Genomic DNA, 27,366 nt, shown 5'->3' with positions numbered 1-27,366 from the left:
AAATACACAAATTATGCTTAGTGTGTCTTTGCCGGAAACCAATACGTGATGGGAAGCAAATTACATGCTTGACCGACTAAACCTCCCTTTTTTCGGAGAATTCACTTTTCTCTCTCAAGCCACTGAAAGGATAGTCACGTTTCCGTTTGAAATAAAAACTACTTGCTACGACCATAGTGATAAGTTATCTCGGAACCGCTTCGATCATAGACAGAGTCAGCTACCATTTGAGAACGTTTATGTTATCTTTTGGTTATCCTTCACCGAGGTAAGCTATTTATCTTCTCGCTCATTATGATAATGTTGCGGTCATGTCACGCTATAAAAACAATTGTCTGATTTTTACCAATTTATTGTTTTAGATGTTCAGTTGAGTTTTTCACACTACTTTGACATTACGTTTTCGGCATTCTTACATGTTGTAGGTTTTTAGCTGTCTTGAATCTTTTTGGGGAAATATATTAATCGTTTTTGACATCACTTTCCCCATGTTTACGACATACTGCAATTTTGACAAACCCATTCAGACTACTTTACTCTGATCTGATCCACTCTGAAACGATTATAAAATATTTTGTAACTAATCTTAATAAATACAAACTTAGCATCAGGAGCGGGCATCTCGTTTATTGTGTGGGATACAGCGAGCATGACATTTTTCAAATACAGCAGTGAATAAACAATAAAGCAAAGTTCAAAGCCAAAGCGATACCTTCGAGTGGCTCTTGCATAACTTACAAAATCTTAAATAGCCTGGTAGCCCCTGATGATTCATCATATCTACGAGCACGCCTAAAATACCTCTACAGCTAACATGAATCGTACACGATAAACATACTCCACTGTCACTGGCAAAACGTTACACTTGTAGTTTATTTGTCTTTTCCCCCCACAATATATACATCGCTCTATATATATATATATATATATATATATATATATATATATATAGAGCGATGACAGTGACATTGACAGTGGAGTATGTATATGTAGGAAGTTTAAAAAATTGCGAGGATGGACAACTTCTGACGTAAAAAATATAAAAACTTTTAACAAAAAACGTTTCGGTAAGAGAATTTCTTCAGTTATTCGTTACAACTTTTGAAATAAAAAAAGAGCATTATATAGGATCGAAGTGCTAATGATTACGTAATTACAGATAACGACTAATGAACTAGTGCTAATAAAAAGATAACAAAAAAACTAATTACAAAGAAAGCAATGGACAAAATACAAGAAAGAAACCCTAAAAACTAAGAGATAAGAATACTAAATACGTTAATATGAGTGGCGTAACCAATTGCAAAGAAGCAATGCGGCAAGCATTAAAAAAGGAAGGCCCACTTTTAACTACAACTGTATGTATGTATGTATATATATGTATGTATATATATATATGTATATGGATTGAACTTGTAGTTTATTTGTCTTTTTCCTGCCAAAATATATATATACTGTACGATATAGGGGGATTAAACTTGATGTCCGTGAAACAGTGCTCGATACAAATAGTAGAGCGGATACAATGTGTGGTAGGCAGAAAGAAACAACTACATATACATCCCTACAGACCTGTTTCGTGGTTCCCCCTTCATCAGGGGATTTTAAAATGACGAGTGGGCAACCACGAAACAGGCTTGTCTGGATGAAAGCGTAGTTTATTTGTTTCTTTCCTCCTCAAACATATACTTCGCTCTACATTAATGTATTGAGCACTGTTTTACGAAAATCTACGTTCCACACTTCATATATATATCTATATATATATATATAGATATATATATGTAAATAACAGAGGTGGGGTACTAACGTTTTAAATGAAACTTCAATGACGTTTTTAGGTGATGAAACGTCCTGGATGGCAATTCTTTCAATCTCCCACACCGGTTTTTGTCTTCTTGAGCTCACTATAACCTAACTGTCAACAGAGCTTTACTTTTCGCTCTCCGGCTCTATCTACTAATACGTCATTCTCCCCAAAGTAATACAGATATCCTCGCCACTTGTTCAGAAGACTTTGATGTCTTATTGTACAGATATAGTAAAGAGGTCATTTGGTCATGCGATTTTTACGCGACCTCGTGTCGGAAAAATAATAAATGGTTGAGTTGAATCACAGTTCTTATCTATGCGTTTAATCGTTTTATACGACACTCTTCCTTTCTAGTCGTAGTGGAAACAAAGCAGTAAAGAGGGAGTAGGATGCAGTTTGTGAACATTACCCCAATTATCAGTTTCATGCTGATGTTCACCTTGGCCCGCCGATCTTCAGGTCAGAAGAAGTGCAACACAGCTGACTGGTGGGATATATTGGAAACTACTGAATGGTCTGTGTGTCCTAATAATCGCAAGTACCTCAAGGGATTTCAGAGAACTCTTTATGGAGGAGAAGACGCGGAAAGGGTTGGAAATCTACAAGAAGGGGAATGCTGTGGAGCTGTGGAGCCTCAATTTGTCGGTCAACCTGCAAACTGTTCACGTGTAGACTGGTCACTTACTTTGGATAGGTGAGCTAGTCTGTTCCTACATGCCACGCCGTCGAAACTAAATTTTAATCAATTTGAATAGCTGTGGTGACAACTGTTGCTGTGTTATAAAGTAACTGACATACAGGCGCGCTGTCATTGGTCGACAGACCAGTTTAGATGAGAGTATGTAAACACAGTTGTTTAGACCATGTTGATTCCTGCCTTCTTTTCTACTGATCAGATTTGATGTGTGGGCCCTGTGTCCTGATGGCTTTTACATGAGTGGCCTCAGACTCGATAAGGGTCCTCCCGCGTATTTGAATAACATAGCTGGGGTAGAATGTTGCCAACCACAGCATCGTCCCAGCGGTTATGAAGACTGTTACGTTGAAGATGTTGCTGAATCATTCAACAACAGAGGTTGGAGCAGATGCCACAGGGAAGGTTATTACATGACCGGTTTCTACAAAAGTAACTGCAATAAACTCAACTGTATTGACAAGTTCAAGTGCTGCAAGATGAAAGACGGTAATTTCAGTTTTTTTTCCCTTGAGCCAGGAACGGGTACCTAAGTTCTTGTTAATTGCGGAAGAATGAAGCCTTTCCTATGCTTTTACGTTAACAGAGTGCTGGTAAATTACAGAAAATTCAAACAGTTTAGCTGATAAAAAGGCCAGGTCCAAATGATTCCATATTAAAGAAATCTAAACTACAAAGTAACAGATTTACCTCTCCCCTCTCGTTTTCAATAGGAGGTACTCATAAAAGATTAATTTTACCATAGTTAGTAGTCCCCTCTACTAACTATGATTTTATACACTAGATTCCATCCAGTCCCACAATATCATTCTATATGAAATGAATACATGTCAGTCAATATTGTTGCAGTGTTTTTGTAAGGATATAAATTAGAACGATATATATATGTTAGTAACATCATTTGAAAGAGATCATTAATTCACTGAGGGTCGCCAGAAAAGAAAGCCGCTTCCAACTTGCGGACAAAATTCGAACGGGAAGACTTGTAGTCTCCCTCGCAGCCGTTTTTTCGGATGTCACGCAACGCTCCCCACAAAAAGAACGGGGGGAGCATTGCGCGACATCCTAAAAACGGCTGCGAGGGAGACTAGAAGACTTGATACGCGGTAAATTTATTTCACGCCGTCACGTAATGGTCTGTCACAGAGTCTCTTAAGGCGAGACGTGACGATTACGGTCTAAAATATGTAATGTTCACTCAACTACAGTCAAAATCAGCGATGATCGTTTTGGATTCCCGATGTTAAGTGGATTTTCTTTCCTTCATTCATGCTGTATCTCAATTATTCTAGGTAACATTAAATTCAGACGGTGATGATTGCTACAACTATTCGGTTTTATATTCATGCAGGTAGCAATCTCCCACAGCACGAAAGAACAGTTACAACACCGCAACCATCATCAAAGAAGTATGGATCAACAGTTACCACACAACAACCAAAATCAACGAATTATGCAGAATCAACAGAAACCACACAACAACCAACATCAACGAAGTACAAATCAACAGTTATAACACAGCAACCAATTTCAACGAAGTATGAATCAGCAGTTACCCCAAAAGGGTCAACATCAAGGACTGCGCATGAAGTGCCTTCAAACAACAGAATTTCTGCTCTAAAACTAGAGGTACGACTAATGGAAGAAACATAATGTCTAACAAATGTAGGATATGTTCACCGCAGCAGGTGTTAGTTAATTAACAACGTCCAAACCAATGCTCCCAAGTTGACGTTAAGAAGGTAACGACCTAAGGATCAACCGTCTGAAAAAGCCGAGACCTACGCCTTTGATCACGTAATCACACTTGCACAAATATTTAGAAATGCTTTCCTTATTTTTACAAGTACGGATTGTTGCTAAGAAAAGTGCATTATAGTAAATTATGCAGCGTTTAAGAATGTAAACAGCTTCTTTGGTTGCGTCGTCAGTTAACCTCTCTGAGGAGCTTTACGCTTGTTAAAAGAAAAGTGTTGGAGTTCCCTTTACTATCCTTGCCCACCAGTTTCGTCTTTTAGCAAGGCTGCATATAACTTTTTAAAAGCATCCGCTGGTTCCGGTTTTGCGGGCTATAACGTTACAAAAATTGGAAGGTTTCGGAGATAACGATAACGGTGATACCACCATTTTGCATGGATTCGTCAAATTCCTAGGATTTAACAATTTGATCTCTTTAGAAACAGATAGTTTTTCTCTACTGTAGATGATAAAAAGCCTGCAAATCATCCTAAAGTAAACTTACCCATGAAATGTCATTAACTCTCGTTCACAAACAACGTCAGCTCCCTTCAAACAACTCCTAACCATTTTGTAGCGAAGAAAGAACGACTATCGAAAACGGAGAGCGCTCGTAAACAACAAAAGGCCAAAACGAAGGAGATTTTTTGATATATTTCTTGATTTACCTTTGTTAATCATTTTCTAACCAGGCTGAGGCTATTCTAAGTGGTAACCACTCCACCAACCTAAGTGCGTTCATCTCAAACTTTGTAAACCTGACCAAGTCAGGAGAACAACTGAAACTCAACGCAGACGAATTGTCTTATTCGGTGGACGTGTTGCTACAAATTATGAGGTATAATTCCTGGGAAAACAACGCTGCCATTAACACAACGTCTGACCAAAGGAATATCGTGCAAATAGCAAGTAATTTATTGGCTGAAGGAAATGTGGAAACGTGGCTTCTCCTGCAAGAGGTATTGATAATTTAAATCGGTTTAGGAATTTTGAAGTTTTGACTTCAGTGTAACCCTTTGTGAGTCCTGGTAGGAACAGAAATTATGACAGACAGTGAATTGGAGCCTAATCATGTATCGATGGGTGTATTTGGCTGCGATAAAACCAGCTGGCCACTAAATTCAAGAGAAGAAATGGTTTTGCAAACTCCCCTCGGGTGGTCTGTTCTTACGTTAAGTACAACGTCAATAATACACTTATTTTTCTCCAGGAAAGGCAAAACATCACCGACATTCTTCTGGCAGCTATGGACGACTTTGGTTCGCAGATTATGAGTTATCTTGAAAACTCAATTAACTCAACCAACTTGGTGATATTAACCGAAAACATCGCTGTTAGAGCTGATCGCCTGAAAGCAAACCTTGACGTAAGTCATCGATCGATCAGAGAAAAATTCTGTTTTCTGTTCCTCTGTTTCATTTTGTGTAACAATCCTTCACCCAATGCTAATTGAAATCGTAAAGTTTCCTACTTCATTTTGACAGATGAAAATTAGAACCTTTGATATCATTAGAGTTCGTATTTGTATTTGTATTATTTTGTATTTACGAATATTTATACAGGATAGCCCAGTTCAGCAAGGTAGCTGGTTTAAATGGGGCCCTGTGAAACAATAACACCCACCCATCCCACCCCAGGGGAAGATATCCATCACACAGTTATCTCGTGCGTGGAAAATTAACGTCTCCTACCCCTAACCCTGCAGGAGACAGGGCCTACGGTTTGTTCGTCCTTATCCGAGAAGACTAGAATATATATCCATTTCTTGATATTATAGAAAGGTAGCAAATTCTCCTCAGTTATTTTAAGACCATGAGTATTGGTCAACCTCCAGCACAACATAATCCGGCGCTCTAACCAATTGCGCTAACCGGGAGGCGGTGGGCGAATGTGGGAATGTAATGCTGAAAAGGTTAATTAATCTAAGTTAATGTACGCAAAGAAAACGAACATGTATTTTGGCCGACTTTCCGGGAAAAACAGGAACCCAAACCTTAACCTTCTTCCAAAAGCGAATTTTTAAAAGTAGGAAATTGCTCTTTGAAGGCTATGGGTATTGTTTCATCCCTCACGCAAAAGGGAGTTCTAGTTGTAGATGTCTTGATGCCGCCATATATTGGAGAAGAAAGCCATTCATAATTTTGTTATTGTTGCTCTCGTTTTTGTTTTTGTCTTTAGCAGAGACAAAACAGTTTTGCGGTCAAGTCTTACTAGTTTGCACGGTTACCATTGAATAAAAATGAATTTGCGTATTTCATCTCATTTCCCAGTTGATGATTGATTTCTCTCATTATGGTGCTACACTCCTGGTTCCTGGCTCAGTCTTCTCAAACACTTTGGAAACTCGCATGTCGACCATTGTTTACAGAACACTACAGAATATTCTTAGACTTCCAACAAAAGAATCCAGTAATAATCAGTGAAGCGGAGGAAGGCTTCAGAGGAGCGGCTCAAGTATTATGTCTGTCACAATACACAATCATGGCCCGGTTGGTCCACTGAATAAACCTATCAAACTGGCTTTTAATCACACCTACAAGGTATCGTTTTAAGTCTCTAGAATTTATGTGTCTTAAACTTTACTTAGCAATCCTCTTTTAGATAGTACTTTGTCGGGCCTTGGCTTAGTTACATACACATGGTGTTTCAGGACAAAGTTGTAACGAAAAAAACAACATGTTTGTCAGCATGTTTTCTGAACTGCGTAGGAAACGTTTGTCTCGAACAAAGACGCTGAAAATATGGTATTGTTTTGCAGAGGCTTCTTATTCAACTCCGTTTATTAGTTTTTTGCAAATTGGAAATATCTACAGAATGGATCAAATGCGATTCATTTTCGTATGTGAGACATCAAAGTGTTTGCATTGATGAATTCAGTTACACCCGACCCATCTGGGTATGAATATACGTGAAGTAAGCAGCAAATGATACACGAGTTAGTCTCAGGCATACTGTAAGTGACAGTGTAAAAACTCTCTTACTCGTAATGTATTTTTCATAGCGTCATGATTTGATTGGACAGTGCGTGTTCTGGGAGATCGGCCAATCACAGAGGACGTGGCTGACGCGTGGGTGTGTGCGCGTTGATCGTGAGTCAAACTCGCGTGTTACCACTTGCGAGTGTAATCACTTAACCATCTTTGCAGTCTTAATGAACAACAAACCGGTGAGTTGCTTGTGTCTTCACAAATCTTTAATCCAACTATCACCACTCAATGTCCGTTTACCGATTACCAATATCAGATAAGTATTCCAGTTTAAACATTTCTTTGCCTTTAAAATTTTCTATTGTAACACGGTGAAGACTTCAGGAACTCCCCTGCAAACTTCTTCATCTTTGACGAAAGGAATCTTTAGGTAACTAAGGCTATGATAATGATAGAACTGAACTTTTCAAGATGACTTTAGAAATAAGGCTTATTCACACTTTGTTAACCTTGCACGTTCGTTGTAGGTAACGTTTTAGGAAATAATGAGTTCTGTCCTTACTAAATAACATAATTATGTTTCGTTGTAACACAATCATGAATTATTCCATTGTTTGCTTGTTACACGTTTAGGGAACCAGTGTTCTCTAATCGTATAATTATCTTTTATATACCTGCCAAAGTGGTGACCCTGTATCAGCCTCATTATTATTATTATATTATTATTATTATTATTATTATTTTTTTTTTTTGCGTTGAACTTTTGAAGAGTTTGCATTTCCTTTGTCAAGAGACTTAAAGTAAGATATAGACTACTTAAACAGCACATTATAATTTTATTATTCATAGCCGTATAATTATGTAGTTTAGGTCAGTGATATTTTTCTTTAAAAGGAGAATTGTAACTTGCAAGGTTTTTTTATATTTTATACACTTTCATGTTAGATTCAATAAAGGTTACTATTATTACTTAATCATTATTATTATTATTATTATCATTATCATCAATTTTATCGTAATTACCATAGTGAAGATAATCATCACAACTATTATCAGCATTGTTGTCGGTGTTATTGTTTAATTCCTGAAAAAGGTTCTTTTCGTTAATTTTTTGTCCAAAATCCCTTTCAGGTGACAACTCGTAATCAGCTGCATCTCAAACATATTTCCACGATAGGCTGCGCATGCTCGCTGTTCTTTTTGGTGCTCACGTGTGTAATATTCCTCGTGTGCTGGAAAAAAGTGAAAAGTTTCAGAACAATGATGTTACTTCAATTTTTTGTTGCCCATGCTGTGTCATACGTTTTCATAATCCTGGCGGACGAAATAGGAAAGTCAAAGGTAATCATATAGTTATCATTGAGTCTGCTAGAAATTTCGACATATCCCTGGAGAATTTGCATATTTTATGATATACAGCTTTGGCCAAGACTAAAAGCAGAAATACAAATTTAAATTTTCACCTTTCAAACGAGGGAGTTCAAAGCCTCATTAGACATTTCACTGAAAATCAGTAAAAGTGTAGAAGGCTCCTTGTAAAAGAATCTGCAAAAACAATATTATACAGCTTTACCCTTAGCCCAAAAGCAAAGTCGCAAATGCTGTTTTTCGGATTCAGAAATATTAAAGATTTTGAGCTCAATAACACAGTGAAGACTAAAATATAAAATCTTGTTTTAATTTCCTACGTGTTTCGTCTGAAAATAGCAAACTTCATCACGCATGAAGTGATTAGCTGTTGTACCTGATCACGCAAGGAGTGATTAGGTGTTGTACACAAGCGACATTGTTAGGACTTTACACGTACGAGTACGTGATATGTTCATTCATTCATTCATTCATTTTATTTGCCATTACCAGAAAAAAATTGACCAAATACAAAATTTATGATACATCAAAGATAAAAAGAACTATTCTAACTAAATTAACTTCAAAATCAAAGGAACTGAAGAGCTAATAGCAAGGAAGCCCATTAGAAGCCGGGGGCTTATAAAAGTATAGGCTTCCTTAAACTATAGGATAATCCATACAATTAAATCAAAGGTGCTGAATGAAAATTTAGATTAAGTTAAAAAAAAAAATTGTTAGCAGACCAAAGATGAAATATTAAAGAAGTCTTACCTGGAATTATATGAGACAAGTCCTGATGATATATTTATATCATCTGACACGTCAAAAATATATTTTTTCTAATCCACAGGAGTTATGCACAACTACTGCAGTGTTGCTCCATTACTTCCAACTATCCGTGTTTTTCTGGATGCTGTGTCATGGTGTTATCCTGTACTTCCTGGTATTAAAAGTTGAACGGCAAGAAATTCTGGCCTCCAAAAAGAAATGGTTTTATGCTCTGGGATGGGGTAAGAGAGATTTGTCTGAGCAAAGCCTTGCTCGCCTCCACAGCCTATTGATATGATGAGAGACAAAGTCTTTGCACAATTACATAAATAACTCGGATGATCGAGGGTGACGAGGTAGTCACGTGTTCACTAATATCTTCGTTTCTGGTCGTTTCAGGTGCACCAATTCCTATAGTGGCCGTTTCCCTGACAGTAGCTGGACCCAGGGCCTATGCAGCCGATAACTGTTGGCTTACAACAGATCATTGGCTTATTCATTGGGCGTTTGTTGCTCCAGTTGCAATAATCATGTCTGTGAGTAGACTCTGTTGCCAACCTGCTCCGGCATAACAAATGCAATTTATTTCAGATTTTTTTTTTTTAATAATCTTTATTTATACACGAAGTCGTATCATTTTACATGGTCTCCCTAGGAATCGTGTTTAAACTAAACTAAAATACTCTAAGGAACTATTGACTTTAATATTAAAAATACAAAACTTACATCGTGAATAATAAGGAACTATTAACTATAATGTTAAAAATACAAAAACTGACATTGTTGGTAATAAAAGTTACAACGGTGTATCAGAAAAATATTTCCCATGAAATGAAGTTTTAAAAACGTTTAAACTTGGCAGTTTTCTAATCTCTCAGGGAATCCTGTTCCACAGAACAGATCCTCTGTAGTGTAGGCTCCCTTTTGCAGACTCAGTTCTGGGTCTGGGGACATAATAATTTAACTCAGTATTTCTAAGATTGTGTGAATGTACATGTGAGGTCTCATTTACGAACCAGGTTTTAATATAAAACTACGTCCTCCGTTCTTCCTAACTTTCCTTGGCCAAGATGCATGCCTCAATCTGCAACATAACACCAGTGATCGAAAATAGATCGATTCTCACTGATTTTACCTTCTTTACAAAACCCTAAATTCCTAGCCGACAACGGACGAACATAACATGATCAAGATGAAGAACAAAAATCTTCAAATCAATGATAGAGAATGAATGAAATCTTAAAACTCCTCTTTCTCTTGTGTCAGTATCAGTTGCAAATTAATTATTTTATTTTGATACGGAATGGAAAGGAATCTCATGTTCAAGAGAAAGATAACAGGGGTTGATGTGAATTTTTATCTGGACAGGAATTAGATATCATGAATAGTAGTTCTCCTCAATTTCACCGGACGATCAAACAAACACGAAGAGGACGTCAAAATAATCTCTCTTTTGTCATGCTCAATCGGAGATGAAAAGCGTCCAAAAATAATTTATTGATCACAAAGTACAAACGGCCAATTGAAACAAGGATTTTTGAATCAGTGGGGTACTCATAAAAGCCGATTGCGTCGGGAGAGCTGACTGAAATCCTACTTCATTTATCTTGTTTTATTTATTTATTTATTCATTCATTTATCTCTTCCTCTCCGTAATTACTTGCTTCTGTATTTTCTACTTAGATCAACTCAGTTCTTCTCATTTTGTTGCTGCGTCAAATAATCAGAGTAACAAAATCCAAAAATAACGTAACGCCTGCCAAGCAAGTGAAGGACTGGTTAAGACGTTTTGCAATGTTGCTGCCAATTCTTGGTGTCACTTGGTCTTTTGGCTTTCTCACATTCATTACGTCTACAGATGGGTTTCACTATATCTTCGCCATTTTGAATTCAATACAAGGAGTTTTCATATTTGTCAGCTTTTGCATTCTAGACGATTCGGTGAGTGGTTTTCCTCTTTTCAGTGACTATCTCACATTGTCTATAGTCTGAATAGTTAACAACGTTTTTGTTATTGAAGAAGATATATACCTTACGGCTTCTGTTCAGAATGTGGGAAAGGTAACATTTAATGTTTTTCAATAGACGGCAATGAACGACAATTTTTATTTATTTATTTATAAGCTTCGCCAAAAACAATTTGGCAGGAGAGATCTCACAGAGCTGACGTTCCATAAACGAGACTCCTACACAATCGAAAAAAAAAAAAAAAAAAAAATTACAAATTACAATTACAAATTAGAATCGAGTGGTAGGAATTATGTGTTTAGAAATAGTTAATCAGCAACAGAGTTTGGCTGGTAATGCTGTTAGTGGTCTACTCATGACATTTTATGCAGACACTTTTGAAAGTTTGTGGAATTAATGCAGGATCATACACAGTTGAAGTTAGATCTAAGTAATATTTCTTCAAATTAGTTTTAAAAACATTGATAGATTGGGTATTGACCCTCAAGTATTCTGGAAGTGTATTAAATGTTCTTGAGGCTCTAGAGTAGAAACTATTCTGGAACGTAACAGTCTTAGCTTTAGGTATTTCTAACAAAATACTCTTTGATGAAGCAGTACGTCTAGTTACTCTAACAGGTTTTGATCGGCGAAATGTGGATATGATGTTCACGGTAGCTCGAAGTCATGATTTTCAGTCTTTTAATTTCTTTTCACTAGGTTAAAAACCCTTTAATAAGCATGTTGTGCAAGAAGAGTGCAACGCTGCATGAAACAGTTAACTTGGTAACTGACCAGAAGGCAGGAAGACAGAGAAGCCCAACTGAGATAGGTGATAATCATTGAACTATTTGTTAGTTATTAGCTTTCCTCAGATCTGCGTTGTTCTAATCAGCTTGGAGACACAGAGAGAAACCAGTGTGTCGGGAAATTGTTAAGCTCTTGTCTCTGTCATCGTCACTGTCTCTGCCAGTGAATGTCATTTAGTATCCCCAATTCAATAAGATTTAAAATTTAGTTAAAAGTAAAGACTAAAATGAGTGGATTCAGTAGTTCAGAGTCACCTATGTACACCTTTCGGATTGCTGTAAGACTTAAGAGACGAATTCTTCTTGTAGGTTGAAAAACTTAAACGGCATATAATTTGTAAGATTACTAGTCTCCCACGCAGCCGTTTTCTAGTCTCGTCACGCAACGCTCCTCAGTTTGTGGGGAGGAGCGTTGCGTGACGATACTAAAAACAGCTGCGAGGGGGACTATAAGGTTACCTTACAGCTCTCATTCTGATCTATTCCACAGTTTATCTCTGATAACACAAAGGATTCGTCTGCTGGCCACAAAGAACCAAGAAAGCAGTTGATGATCTCCATTTTATGACCTATTCGCTGGCATTCAAGTTCCTTTTCATTTAACAAGCGCGATTTACAGTGTGTACGGTCTACATCAACAGAATGTAGAGTTCGTCTTCATAACCATAAATCCCCCATGCTCGACAAAAAGATATTATCCGAGATGGCTATTTCTCGGCCGTGTAGCCCAGTTCCATTTTGTAAACCCAGCCTCTGCAGTACACCGCGGTTAAGTTAAAAAACGTTTATTCATGTCCGTTATACCGAAAATAATTATCACAATAAATTAAATACACGCTATATATATATATATATATATGCATGCAAATCCGTAAGTCCCGAGTGTATGTCGTCCGGCCGTTGCAGCACTGACCATTGCACTAAAGGGTCCGTGGCCGGGGGCGCCTGAAAAACAAAAAAAAAAAATTACATCACTTGAATTAGTTTCCGCTCGTGGGTATAACCATACACTACCTAGTCTCTTGCACTTTTCCTTTTCATTCAACTAGCGCAATTTACAGTGCAAACGGTCAACATCATCAGAATGTAGAGTTCGTCTTCATAACCATAAATCACCAATGCTTGACAAAAAAATATTGTCCGAGAGGGTTATTTCTCGGCCGTGCAGTCCAGTTCCATTTTGCAAACCCAGCGTTGACCAGGGCTATAAAGAATTGAGAAAATGATAAAGTATTTGTGAAAGGCGTCTATTTTACATCAGTTAAGGTTACGAAAATGTCTTCTTTCACGATGACTTGGTCAGCAAAGCTGGCCAATTTATTCCAGCAAGATCACTTGTAAGTCACCAAATGTACCAGGAAGAAATGCTCACAGTTAAAGAAAATTCACTTTTATATATTCAATTACAACGCCCGAAAACAGCCTTGAAACATGCCTCACCAATTACCTGTTGGAAAATAATAGAATCCTCGATATTCAACAGATATTTGACTATTTTCTTGGACTTTATTTCTCAAGCTTTAAATCTTACACAAGCATGAAATTTCTACCTAGTTCTCTTGGGAGTTCCAATGGTAATTCTGTTTAAAATATCTAAAATGCCCTGTTCATCACGTGTGATATGCTTACAGCTGAGCCGCTGACACCTCTTCAACGAAGATCCGGGACATTGAATGCCAGCTTGTGTTATTGTGTACTCGTCAGCACCCCTTTGGCCCGTAACTCACTTTCCAACCCAGAATCCCACTCGCTCCTTTCCCTTGTGAATGTTGTTACTGTGACCTGGTGGTGACGACGAAGATCGTGGTTTCTGCTGGTTTTCTTTTCGAACGCGCCGTCAATCGTTCTAGGGGTGATATGGAGCGAGGGAATTTGTCCATTAAAGCTAAAATACCATCGGCCATAGCAGTCGTCATAACTGGCAATCCTGAGACTACCATTTAAGTATACATGGAGGAAATTTCTGTGAAGTTCTATAAGAACCCGCAATTCTGGGCAGAAAAATTAATTCTGATGAGTAAACTTGGAGTTACAACATCCAAGAATTAGTTATCTTTTACCCATTCTCGTTCGCAGCCAAAATGGGAGACTTATAACTCAAGTTTTTCATAAAATCGCAGTTTAAATGTTTATGAATATCTGTAATATAGTATGGGGTGAATCACTTTACGTCTATGAGTCAAATCTGCCCCGTGTAAATGTAGAAGGGAACGAGGAATGATGCATGTATCATGAAAGTAAGATAGTGACACTAACAAGGGAAAATAGTCCTTTAGTTGACCAGTACAAAATCCATTGAAAAATTACAGAGTGTCAGCATGTGGAGAAGGCTTGGACCCGCGGTATCATTTGTCTTAACCTGACACAAATACAGCCAAGGCTGACAGGGCAGTGGGAGTTGCATAAGATCTTGTATAGAGGGATTATAAGGCAAATTGGATCAAATAAAACTATGGATGCCATAATCAAACTCTAGAACAAAAATTTTTCTTTCTTTCCCAACGGTATCAACGAAATCTTTACTTTCAACTGATTCATTCTTGTGTTTTTCACATGACTATGTTTCCACCAATAGCATTGCTCCATTCAGTGGCATATAAACCACTCACAACCCACTATTTTTCTATTCACTTTAAGGTCAGATTTAATAACTATTTATGGTGACCGATTAACATTTTCAACTCTGTTGTGAAAAACTGAATTATCTTGCAAGACCCCATCCCCAACGCAGCACCACAGTTTCAACCTTTCTTACGCGCGATAGCTTACGTGTAGCCGTAGTTTCTTCCCCGCCCCCCCCCCACGGAGAGACGGAAGGGAGGGGATGGCCACGCGGTAGGCTACACGTGCGAGAGGATGAAGATTTTTTTCCACACTCCTCCCCACGCGTGTGACGCGTACTTCGTGCTCGCCTCGCACTTAACCCCGCTCGAATGAAAAAGCGCAATCATTCTGCAGGCTCATGCTAGGAAACTCTGACAAAGAAGGTTGGACAGTCTTGATCTTGGACACTCGGAAGAATCGGGGTGGCTGCGCTCCAGACCCTGCGCATATTTTAATGCATATTCGCAATGCACTTCGGGTAATGTAAATTATAACAGCTTGATTGTCAGAGGAAGTGAGGAGAATCACCTCTAAGTATCGCTATTTGTACCCTTTTGGATGTTTATGATAGTAAATATCGGTGAATTTTGAAGAGCGTGTCTTTGTTTCGTCGATCGTCTTCAACTGGGATACGGAAAAATTGGTGTTCAACTGATTGTTGTTGTTTTACAAGACCGCTCCAAATGGCACTACGTGTCTGTTACGTCCGCCATGTGCCGAGATTGAGCTGTTTAATCGTTTGATACCAAGCCTGGCTACCTCATGAATCGTAAAAAAACCATTGACTACACCGTCACTCGAAGACCTAGAGAGCACGACTCATCCAATTCTCGTCAAGACAGCTCTAGTAAAGATGGGAGAGGTCGGGGTAATGGCGATATGCAAAGTAAAACTCCATTTTGGTCGAACAACGACGAGAATTTGGTAAGTAAACACACGTATTAGGTACAACATCGTCTTTTAACCTTTGAAATAAATCACTGAAAGATCTTTATTTACAGTAACACTGAAATTTTCTTGAAAGAATTTTAAGTATTGAAAGATCATTGGTACGCGCCTTTGCCTGGGTCTTTGCCTAGGTCATAACGTGGACATCAAAGGAAACGATTTGTTTTGAAATGAAGAAGTCTGCTACCTCCCGAACACAACCTTCTCTGCTATATGTCTTGCAACTTTATAATCCTACTTTTACCCCGACATCCATTGCAATGACTTTATACATCTGAAGGCCACTAAATGTAAAGTGGTCCCAAATAAAGTTGTTTCTCCAGATGTCGTAGCCTTCGTTTGACCATTTGCTCAGCCATACTGTATTCTGAACACTTCTTCCGTGAAGTTACCCCCAAGTTTGAACATTCTCACGCATGTATTGGGAAAACTGCATGGAATTCTTTATGAAAATATTGACATGATGACTCAACGTTTACACCTCCTGCAAAAAAATATCCAGTCTAATTTTTTTCTGAAGTTAATCTTGTGTTCACTGGCTACAAACCAAAGTCATGGAGAACATATATGTCTGGGAGGTTATTTTGACCCTCTTTACATCCTTCAACCCTGTTTTAACCTGTCAGATCTCAAGTTTATTCTCCTGAAATAATTGTGATACATTCCCTTCCTGGCCAGTTCTGAGAAGTTGATGTTTTGGCATAACTGCAACTCTACTTTTTATGAAAGTACCCTCTTAAGTTCAACCAAGAAGATTTTAGGGGAAATCATGGGGAAACTATTGATCTGTAGTGCAGTCTCTTTACCCAAGCAAAATTGCTTGAGTTTTTTTTATGTATTGAAAGAAACTGAAACAGAACTCAGCTGAAAGAACACACAATCAAGATTGTAACAATAAAAGGCAAAATTGTTTCGGGATTGAGTCTTCCTTAGTGAAAGTTGTGTACAGCTTTCCTTTCCTAAAAAATTATTCTGCAAGTGTAGTTGAGTTTTAATCCCAACATGTAATTTTCCATATTACTTAATAACATACAAAACCCAACTATTGTATGGTCACATTTCAAATATAGATGGATTAAAGAAGTTGGAAAATGAAATCTATTAATCTGTGATGCCCAGAAATCTTATGTGTTCTCCTTTTCAAGCAATAACTGGTTAACATTTAGTGCCTGCAGAACCTCTTATTACTGTCTGAAATTGCTTGGAATACTTGAAAATTCAACTGGTAAAAGGTTTGTTCTACTGGTGTGATAATTATTTAACCTGCCATGATTAAACAAGGGAGAATACTAGACTGTTGTATAGTTTAGGAAAAAACTGAAGATAGATGAGTTTGTTAGCCTAAGCCTTTTCTACATTAGCCATTGTGAATTTGTTTTCTTTTGTCATGTTTTTTTTTTTTTTTTTTTTTTTAGAATTAAGTAAATCACCAAGTTTCTTTGATCCTTCTCAATATTTTGTATCATTTGGTCAAAGGGAGAAATTCCTTGATATGTACTGTTACTCTGCTGCATTTACTCTTGGTTATCCCAAGTTTAACTCCCTGGCTGTACTTTGTATATAGCCAACTTGTCTGCCTCCTGCCAGTCGGGGTTTTCAAACACTATATTAATTCAGAATGTTTGAATTTGTTTGTATTTGTCCTGAGAAGTTCCATCAGAAGAATGGTCAATTGAGTATACCTACCTAGTACCTACCTACATAATTTTATGTACTTACATACGTACATACATACACAAGTTGAGTTATCAAGTCAAATTACCCTTTCTTGTTTTGGAGTCACAATAAAAAGGAAAATGTGATGTCTGTTTGAATTTAAAAATCATTGGGTGAAAAAAAACTCATCAATCTTGAAACAAAATGTATTCTACTTGCACTTCACAAACATGTTATTTCACAGGGTTCATACATTAGACAAAAATTAACCGAATGTTCTATTATACAGTGTTTCCTTGAAAAGCCCCCAGGCTCTTATTTAAATTTTCAGCTAAAGTGTGGATGCTAACTGGAAAATTAAGCCTATGGAGATAGACATAACTGGAAGTGATTTAATAGAAGAGAAACCTCCTTTCCTGATTCTGGTGTAGTTGAGGCTTTAAAAGTTGCAAATAAAGTGACAATAGAAACTGGTTTTCCTTGTATCCCTACTATTTAAAAAAAACCATTAACACCCAAACATTAGTACACATATTCTCCATACTGTTCTCTATACATTTCCTAAACTGTTGACAAGGAGAATTTGTTTAACAGTCCAGAGCTTCTTCAGTTGGTGATAATGTCCTTTATTCTCCTGACCTTAATGTGTGATTTAGGGGTGATATTGTAAGGAGAAATTAGGTGTTAGTCACCCTTAGCGTCAAAGAGTTAAGAAAGTGAAGGACAGTAGGGGGGCACTTGTTTGACATTATGGCCTTGGTGGGGAGGTACACATGCAAAGAGGGGTGCTTACTGAAGTGTGGGCTCTACTTGAGGGTGGGTGCTTAAATGAGGAATATGGTATGTAACATTTCAAATCATTTGGTTAGAAATGAAAGATAGCACAAAGTACTTTTTGGGGAAAAAAAATTCCAAGAAAATTCTGTCATTTTCAGGTATCAGACCAATGAACCTCTTACTTGGGGAAAAAATTAACATGACTTTGTGTCTTCCAACAAATAAGCAACCCCACTGTGACTTAAATTTGAAGAATACCCTTATGTAGTATAAATGATATCTTAGTATTGTTCTGATGGCTGAAATGTCAATGAAAAGAAAAAACATTCTATGCAGGATGCATCATGGCCTAAATTTTGATATTGTGCAGAAGGTTCGACATTTAAAGTTTCAAAACAATGAAAATGAGTTCTTTCAGAATTGTTCTCCAGGCATAGCATGAAAGAAGATGTGGTTACAGAGCTTTATATATTGACATTCATGAAGTTCAAGAAACAAATTGTGATTGCCAGGTATACAAGAGAGCCAGTTCCAGGACTCCAACTACATGTGTAGCAATGATTTCATCAGCTGTCATCTGTTAAACTTCTTTAGGAGGTAATGTTTAATTGTTATTTTAGACTTACTTAAAATCCTGTTTTCCAGTTATAAGGGATTTATCCTTTGCTTGCACTATGAGCTCTCCAGGTTAAAAATGTAGTGCACTCTTTTAGGGGTTAAATGGTCATTTTATGTGACGCTTGCTCAATAGTTTTATAATGATCTTAGCATGGAAGCCTCTTCCAACATTACAGCATATTTCTAATAGCTTGTGTACAGGAGGTTTGACAAGCAACCTTCCTGCTGGCAACCTTTCCTGTTATTAATTTGTGAGTGTCCTTCTTTTCTTGGCACTAACTGAAACTGTATGTTGTATGTTTTAGGTTCTCTAGCAAATGGCCAGATTTAATGGATGCTATGTCTGCTGTAAATCAAAGGCCACACCAAAGGACCTTTTGGGTTTTTTTGGTCAAAATGTGTTTCTCTCTTACTGAGTTTGCCCAAAAGTTTCCAGAGTACTTCTCGAGTTGCAGCCTAATCAGGCAATTGGCAGTATATTATCTTTAACTTTAGCATCTAATATCAAGAGGTATATCATGCACTCTGGGCATATTTTGTTTAGACCAACTGCAAGGTAGATAAAGTGTTCAAATGCTTTGCTGCATTCCCTCCTTTCCTCTATGATCATGTTAACTTGTTGGATGTGGTTAATTCATGCTCTATTAAAGTAATGGGAAAGATCAGGAACAAAAATGATACTCAATTGTAACTATGTCAAAAATACAGCAATAAGGCAAGGGGGATGTTTACTGGTCCAAGCATAAAATAGATTACCTTTCAAGTAAACAGTCAAGGTCCCTTTCAAGGAGATTGATTTCTTGTGCCTTTCCCTCAAATGGAAATCATAGAGTGCTTCTTATGCATGGGCGCATTTTGGCAACATGTATTGTAGTGCCTTATGTACCTTAAAAGGAGGCCCTCTAATTTTACATGAAAAACTTAATCCAGCTCCCACTAGCCTGAGGTGAAATGAATTCATCACAAAACATAAATATATCTTAAATTCATTTAGAAGTTAGAAGTTCAGTGCCCTAAAGTTACATACATTTATCTTGGTTTCATTGACAAATTTTTGTGCGTGTTAAAGTATGTTTGGTGCGGATATGGCCTTGCAAAGTAAGGTCATATTTGGCTTATTTAGTTAAATACCTGCAATAAACACCCAATATTTAGTTAAATACCTGCAATAAACTCCCAATTTGATAGTGAATGGAACAATGGCTTAAGGGAGATTTCCAAAGGAATTTCAATTTTGACTTGAGGCGTGCAGCCAGATCTTGTGAATTTGATAAAAGAAAAAAAGTGATGAGGTGTAACTACATGTGCAATGAATGCTTTATGCCACCTAGATTCCTCACACATGTATACTATTAAGTTCAGTATAAAAATTGAAATCTAAAAGCCTTTTGAAATTTATTTATTAATTTTTTGCAGGGAAGTGAAGCTAACTTCAGTACTTTGGAGATGTTAGAGAAGTTGAAGGAGACAGGGACAGGGAGCCTCTATGGCAGAAAAAAGAATTCTTTGCTGAGCAACTTACAGGAGGAAATCTCAAGAGATGTTCTGTCTAAGCATGCCCAAGACAAGTTTGGGACATTTGGGAGAGTAAATGCCAGTGGCTTTTCAAGAGATCGAAGTAGAGGACCAATTATTGATGAATTTTCAGAAGATTCCTACAGTTTATGTAGTAATTCAGACTCTAAACGAACGGATTCCAGCAACAGTAAAGACCGGCAACACAGAAGAACAGACAAAAATGATTCACGAAGGAGAAGCTACAGCCCCGTTGATGAGAAGTTGTCTTCAAATAGGAGAAGTCGAGAAGACACACCTACAAAACACAGTCGTAGTACAGACTTTAATCCAAGCAGTCAACGCATGGATGATGATGTTGACTTAAGAAGTGTGTTGAAACAGTTCCAAAAGAGTAAATGGGAGGACAAAACTGAGGATGTTTTTCATTCAGGTTTCTCAGGAGAGTACAAAGATGATGACCAAGAAAAAAGAGGTCCCTATAATGATGGTATCAAAAGAAGTGACAATAGAGAAGCCAGGGACTATTTAAGAACCAGGTAACAGTGTACTAGAAGGGCTAGACAAGGAAGATATAATAATGGGCAAAGGTTTGGAACAGATCCGATTAGCTATTTAACAAGATTGTGGTTTAAAAACCACTCACTTGCCAAATCCAATGACTAAAATTTGGAATTTTTTAATGAAAATCTTGAGTTTTAGCACTGCAAGATGAAAAGTATCTTCCTGTTTTATATTCCCCCTTTCTCAAGTGGCTGGTGTAGCTTACTGTACCTTACCTTACTTTTTGTTTATCTTAAAAGCTGTTAAAATTTCCCTCCCTAAACTGTCTCTCATACCTTGTTTTTCCTTTACCTCATTGTGAATTTGATTTTGTTTTTTGTTTTTGGGCCTTAGTGATGACAGAGACCACATGAAATCAAGATATGGCAGGGCCAAACATGGAAGTCTGAATGATGGAAATGCAGAGGCATGGTTGGATGCCTTCAAAGAGTCATCTGCACTTGAGTTATCAAGTCTGAGCACTGATGCTTTGAGAGACTTCCCAGTATCAGAGCTTGCTCAAAAGGTAACTCAAAAGTATAAAACTGGCTTTGAGCTGGGAAGACCATTCTTTGGATTACAATCAGAGGGCCAAGACAAGGAGAGAGGTACATGTGATGATGATCCCATTGAACATCGTAAAACTATTTTCATATTAAGTGCTTGGTGACATTATATGTTGAATAGATGATGGAAGTCAGCAATAAATGTACAACTGGTGAATTTCCATTGATGCATGACCGTGTCCATAATTTACTGCCTTGTGTTGTTTACATGCTACTTTGCAACAAGTAGTGCCTCTTTGTTGCATCAAAACAGTCTGTTTACTTTGGTTCATTGAAAATGGCTTAAAATCAAATACAGCATCCTTAATCAGTCCATTTCATGTTATTAGGTTGGGAAAATCAAAACTTTGAGGATGTTTCAAAGGGAGCTGAAAGGTGGGAAAAATCCTTGGATGCTGTACCTGACCATGGATCAGCATTGTATGGTAGGACTATGGACAGCGGAGAAATCAAGCAGATCAACAGAGACTACTTAGGAAAGTATTCCAACAGCAGCAACCTCTCAAAATCTAAAGCTGGTGAAGAGGACACTTTTGATTTCAAAGACCACAAGACTAACAGTAGTAGACAAAAAGGCAATTCAAAATCGGTTGCGCAGCCTTTTAAAAGTAGTGCTTCAACACCACACACAGTTTTCAGTCAAAGTAATTTGAAAGGTTCCACCTCATCCATGCAGAATCCAAGGCAAAAACCCATGTTTCCATCTGGATTTTTGCCAAGGCAGTTACAAAAACCAGTGGGTAAAAATCTTAAGAATGTGGAGGTTGGCAAAGGCAAAGGACTGAATGAGCCATCTTTATTTCCACGTAAAAGTGGTTACTATCCAAGGAACACAAAGGAAATATCAAGGTCACGCAGCAGAAGTTCTGAGAGAGGTGATTTTACCAAAGACCTTGGGAGTGGCATAAAAAGCTCTAAAAAAGAGGTCAGACCTCCCTCTAAGGGTAAATTTACAAACCAGAATTGGTTAAGTTCAGATAGTAGTATAAACCAGTCCACAAGAACAGAGGCTTCAAAACGCACTCTGCAGCAGAGTGTAGAACAGAGTGGCATGCCCACAAACAGGAACCGTGGTAGAGGAGGGTTTAAACGCCGTGGTAGAGGAAATTTGCAAACCAAGAGGGGAGGAAGAGGTACTGCAATCAGTCCACGAGGCAGAGGAAGGGGTGCTAAGGGTAGGGGAAGTACTAATGGTATTAGAGGAAGAGGCACTATGAGTTTAAGAGGAAGAGGATTTGCTATGCGTGGAAGAGGCAGGGGAATCAGTCAGCCTCCAGTAGGTGCTACAGTCAGAAACATATTCAGAAGAAGTAACTCTCTCTCCCCTGTGAGAAGCAAACCTCGAAAATCTTCCAGGTCTCCAAACAGTCCAAAACGAGACAAAAAAAGGAGAAGTGAAAGAAGTAAAAACAGTAGAAGTAGAAGCCGAAGCAGCAGTTTTTGCAGCACCTGTAGCAGTCACAGTTGTAGTACATGTTCCAGTTGGCGCAGTGTTAGTATTGACAGTCTGTCAAGGAAAGGTGACAGAGAAAGGAAAAGACACCATAAACATAAGATGACCAGTTATGAGAAGAAAGGAAAGAGTACAGTTAAATCAGTAGAGAAATTAAAAAATGACATTAAAACCTTGGAAAAGCAGCTCGATCAAAAATCGCCCAGGTCTGCAGGTGAGAAGAAAACAAAAGGTCCTGAATGTAAATTTGATACAAAGACTGTAAAGGGGAAGCCAAAAATTAACATCAGAGAAGAGGACAAATGGCTAGGGCAAAAAACAATTAAATCTATTTTCAACAAGGGAAAAGAAGACTCTAAAGGTACATTTCACTTAAAACTTATGAGGGAGGGGTCACATTTAGACATTAAAGAAGAGAAGAAGGATGTGAAAACTAAAGAAAAACATAGTGCTGGGAAGAATGTGCCAGTCGTTAAAGAAGAAAAGGGGAATAAAGAACAACAAGGAAAAGATTTGAAAGATGTCAAGAGGGAAGGAAAGAAAAAGACGGACAATGCACGAGAGGTAATTTTCAAAAGTGACAAGTGGAAAGAGTCATCAAAGAAGGATAGAGAGTCTCCAGTTCGCGAGGTAAAGATTGTGAATGAAGGGAAGAACAGAGAAGATGAAGTTCCTGATGAGAAATTAGGCTCAAAGATGGAGCTTAATACTCTTAAGATAACAATTGATCACACTAAAAAGAGGCCTGACACCAACAAAGACAAAAGGTTTGACAAAGGGAAGGAAAAACTTTTGGATAGAGGGAACAGGTCTTCCAAGTCCCCGCCTGGAAAACAGAAGAAAAAAGAGAAAGAGAAAGTAAAGGCAAAGAAGGCAAAGAAGAAAGCCAAGAAAAGGAAGTATGACAGAGGTAGTGAAGAGTCAGGTGATGAATCCGTCTATAGTAGTACATCTGGCCAAGACGAGTCTTCTTACAGATTGCAGAAAGGTCACTCTGATGAACGGATTGTAGAGTTTTCATCATTAGAAGGTTTTGATACCAATGCAATTGCAGTGCATTATGCTAAAAGAGAAAAAGCAAAGCATGGCAAAGGAAAAATCAGGAGCAATCTAATATCTGTTCCTGTGTCAGAAGGAGCAGATATTGCACAAGAGAAGAAGACCCCTCCAATAGAAAGCTCACAATGGCTAACTGAGCAACAGCATGGCTATGCATTAACTAATGAAGGACAACACAGCAGCAGCAGTGATATCCCTTATACTGAAATGTTGCTTCCTAGTGAAGGTGAATTTTATGAAGGATATACTGAAAGTGCTGTTGGGGATCAAGATTATACTGTTATGTATCAGGAAGGTGAGAATCCCAGCCAGGTATGGCCATCAGAGCATGCATTGGGTGATGACCCTAACAACTACTATTATGAAGAAGGAGTAGAGGGGGAAGGTTATGAGCAAGAGTACTATTCCTATGGTCAAGAGGGTGACTATACAATTGGTGATCAAGGAGAGAATCAGGAGTGGTGTGAGGGTGAATATTCACAAGAAGGTGCAGAAGGGGAAGGTTTTGGTGAATATGAAGGGGAATATTACCTAGGGGAGGATGGACTTTATTACCCTGTCGAAGGTGAGGTGTATCAGGAATATCAGGGAGAGTATACAGAGGGTGGAACAGATGGGCAGGGTTTTGATCCAGAGCAGGGTGGTACCTACATTGAAGGTGACTACCAGTATGCAGAAGAAAGTGGAGTGTGGCAGCATTATGAGGAAGGGGCAGTTTACGAAACTGAGGAAGCCTGGAATCAGGGTGAAGCAGAAGGACTTTGGCAAGAGGAGTACCAGGAAGGTTACCATGGAACTGAGTCTGACTGGAACAATGAGTACCCTCAAGAATATGATGCTGGTGCACAAGGGTATGCTGTTGAGGGGGCTGAGGTTTTGCCTGAAGAGGGCTATAGCACAGGTGAGGGATATGATCATCAGTGGGCAACAGAGAAACATTATGTGGAGGAAGTTCCTGTCCAAGAGGAAGGCTACCATGTTGAACATGGTTCAGAACCTCAGCAACAAGGGCAGCCAGTTACATCTGCATCTCATGAAGAGCCTCCAACATTAAAAGAAGACATGGCTACTGCACCAGCTGTGAATAATGTTCAACAAAGCAAACCACTTAAGTCTATCCTCAAAAAGAGCAAACAACTTACAAACAATGGTAAAGGGACGAAACTAGTCAGTGAACGCCTTTCTCAGATGAATAGACAGTCAGCACACACAACAGGTGTACTTCAACAAAGTAGTGCATCTTCCTCATCTATCCAATCTGTTCAATCAGTTAAAGTACAAGAGAAGAGTCCAGACCAACCAGCTGCAGCAAGCTCCCAGTCTGAAGCAGAACGTTACCGTGAAATGGAAGAAGCTATTTTGTCTTCACAACCTAAAGATGCAGTTGGCACAGAATATGTTGTGCGAGTCCATGGAAGTGGGACAGCAAATTTCTTTTGTAAACTTTGCCAGTGTCACTTCAATACACTTACCGCTAAAAACTTGCATATAAAAGGAATGAAACATATAGAGCTCTATATCCGGTTAAAGTCTTCGTTGCTACAATCTGTCATAAAAGATACCAAGGTGGAAACTACAAAAAGACCTGCAGATGATGATCCATCAGCAGCACAAAAAATTCCACGACGATTTTAACTGGGTTTGTAAGCACTTTTTAATTTGTCCTTTCCGTTATTCTTGCCATTAAGAATTAATTTGTTTCCAAATCAGTTTCGTTCGCAAGGTGTCTTATTGTCTAACATTTATAGCTTCAGACAAATTACCCAGTTTACTTACACAAAACTGACCAATCTGACAGAAAAATAGCAGTGATTTTCTTATAACTTATGGATCATCTTTGCTTGCTTTGTTCTGAAGCGCCAATTTTTTCGATTGAATAAAGTTTGACTCCTTTTTGGTCTCCCATAGTGTGAATGTTAATTTTGCTTAAATGGCACTAAAACCAGGCACTGATTGAATGTATTTTTATCAAAACCAGTCACCATAAATTTGTTTTTTGTTTATCTTTTATAAACCTTTAGTACTACTGATGGCTACAAGGCTGAAGAGGCTACACAAGGCCAGAGATGTAAAGTAATTTTGCACATGAACTGGAAAATATCTGCTGTCCATGTTTCTCCCCCCCCCCCCCCAAAAAAAAAAAAAAAAACGAAACAAAAGTCTGCAAGTCCTGAAAAATGTAAAATTATTCTTCAGAAAATTATTAAGAGATGTGTAGACTGTAGTGCTAAGTGGTGTTTCTATTATAACCTTTGTAAGGAAACTGATATTGGATGCATGTCAGAAGAATTGTGTTTATCTGGCCCTTTTTATTTATATTTTTACTTAATATATTAGCAAAGACTAAAATACTTTGAAACATTTCAGAAAAGGAGGCTATCATCATTATTTTCTACTACAGATCTTTAAACAGTATCTCCTTTCATTCTTTTGGAATGGAAAACTTAATATATGTCAATCTACTTATTAAGTGCCTCCTATATGGAAGGAAAAGTAAAATTTGAGGATAAAAGCTACAGCCAGGATTATTTATTCATAAGGCTTACCATCAAGGTTTAATTTGTAAATACTTGGAGATGCTATCCTAAGCTTTCATCATACTGTTTGTTTGCTTGCCCTCAGTGAAAAAGAGATGGACCTACAGCAAATTTGTTGGTCCATCATAGAAATGAATTTGATTTTCTTTATAAGAACATTTATTTAGACTAGTACCCCTCAATCTGTAGAAAGTTTCTAGTACTTGATTTTGTATTTAGATAATAGTTTTATTTGTCTTCCAGTATTTGGTGAATAAAAAGGTGATGCAAAAGGTTTAATTTTTTGGACAAAATAGCAGATGTCTTGGAGTGTGAAAAAACTTATTATAGGTAAATTAGACATAAATTGGCCTTTTGCTATTTTTGTTAAAAAGGATTGTTATCCTCATTTTCTAATTTTTTGTTTAATATTCTGTACAAAATGTCTTCAATATACAAGATCACAGCAGATATTTTGCAAAAAGTGTACCCTGAATTTCTGCATTCTTGGTTTACTCTCGCTTTGTACCAAACACAATTCAAAGGTTTGGCATAGAATTGTACTTATCATACAGAAATTCTGGATCTGTTTCTATCCTATATTTGGCAACCCATATTTAGTACTTGTGCACCCATCCTTAACCAAAGGTAGTTTTTGTCCCACATTTGTTCTTAGAAGTATCTGGAACCTACCATTAGACATTTCTATACTACAAACAGGAAAAGTTCAGTTCACCTCTCCTTGAGGAGAGTAATGTTTAAGTCTTCTTTGTTGTCAAGTCATTACCATGATTACAGTAAAAACTTACTAGTATACTTCGCTGAATAGAGATAAAAACCAGATTTTGTATCTGTCTACATACAGAAACTGTGAAATAAATTAATACAGTTTGGAATTGTTCATCTTTTGGTGTTTGTGTGGTTGTAACCCTCTACTTTTTGACTTTTTCTTAGCTAACAAGGAAGTTGAAAATTTTGTTGAAGGGTGGGGTAGCTTTTTGTACCATGATAAGCAAAGATATTTCTTTTAATTAGTAAACATTATCGTGTGAAAGTAAGACTTGTT

At 37.7% G+C, this 27,366-nt stretch overlaps 1 protein-coding gene and 1 pseudogene across 4 annotated transcripts; both read left to right on the top strand.

The window, feature by feature from the left end:
* Nucleotides 1-93: 93 nt before the first annotated feature.
* On the top strand, nucleotides 94-13,290 carry LOC148734292 (adhesion G protein-coupled receptor L2-like; annotated as a pseudogene). Its single transcript, XR_015999075.1, has 14 exons — nucleotides 94-268; nucleotides 2,168-2,507; nucleotides 2,710-2,996; nucleotides 3,859-4,136; nucleotides 4,937-5,203; nucleotides 5,455-5,610; nucleotides 6,515-6,784; nucleotides 7,246-7,410; nucleotides 8,303-8,512; nucleotides 9,372-9,531; nucleotides 9,689-9,825; nucleotides 10,973-11,230; nucleotides 11,957-12,068; nucleotides 12,536-13,290. The product of XR_015999075.1 is annotated as an adhesion G protein-coupled receptor L2-like (transcript).
* A 1,857-nt stretch (nucleotides 13,291-15,147) lies between these two features.
* Nucleotides 15,148-27,203, top strand: LOC111343742 (uncharacterized). Of its 3 annotated transcripts, none has more exons than XM_022950924.2 (5): nucleotides 15,148-15,573; nucleotides 20,065-20,702; nucleotides 21,061-21,314; nucleotides 21,602-25,423; nucleotides 25,806-27,203. In XM_022950924.2, exons 1-4 carry the CDS (start codon nucleotides 15,412-15,414, stop codon nucleotides 25,417-25,419), a joined length of 4,872 nt encoding a protein of 1,623 aa, XP_022806659.1. In that variant the 5' UTR covers nucleotides 15,148-15,411; the 3' UTR covers nucleotides 25,420-25,423; nucleotides 25,806-27,203. The 3 variants fall into 3 exon arrangements, with proteins under 3 accessions (XP_022806659.1, XP_022806662.1, XP_022806660.1); XM_022950927.2 differs by lacking the exon at nucleotides 15,148-15,573 and adding an exon at nucleotides 18,627-19,159; XM_022950925.2 differs by lacking the exon at nucleotides 15,148-15,573 and adding an exon at nucleotides 18,627-19,204.
* Nucleotides 27,204-27,366: the final 163 nt, after the last annotated feature.

The sequence above is a fragment of the Stylophora pistillata genome, chromosome 3 (genome assembly GCF_964205215.1).
Source record: "Stylophora pistillata chromosome 3, jaStyPist1.2, whole genome shotgun sequence".
In the NCBI taxonomy this organism is placed as follows: domain Eukaryota; kingdom Metazoa; phylum Cnidaria; class Anthozoa; order Scleractinia; family Pocilloporidae; genus Stylophora; species Stylophora pistillata.
This window is presented reverse-complemented; position numbering and strand designations above follow the sequence as displayed.

Coding starts and splice junctions, on each gene's coding strand:
- LOC111343742 (XM_022950924.2), top strand. CDS start 15,412: ATGAATCGTAAAAAAACCATTGACTACACCGTCACTCGAAGACCTAGA. Junction 15,574..20,064: donor CGAACAACGACGAGAATTTG/GTAAGTAAACAC, acceptor AATTTTTTGCAG/GGAAGTGAAGCTAACTTCAG. Junction 21,315..21,601: donor GGGCCAAGACAAGGAGAGAG/GTACATGTGATG, acceptor TCATGTTATTAG/GTTGGGAAAATCAAAACTTT.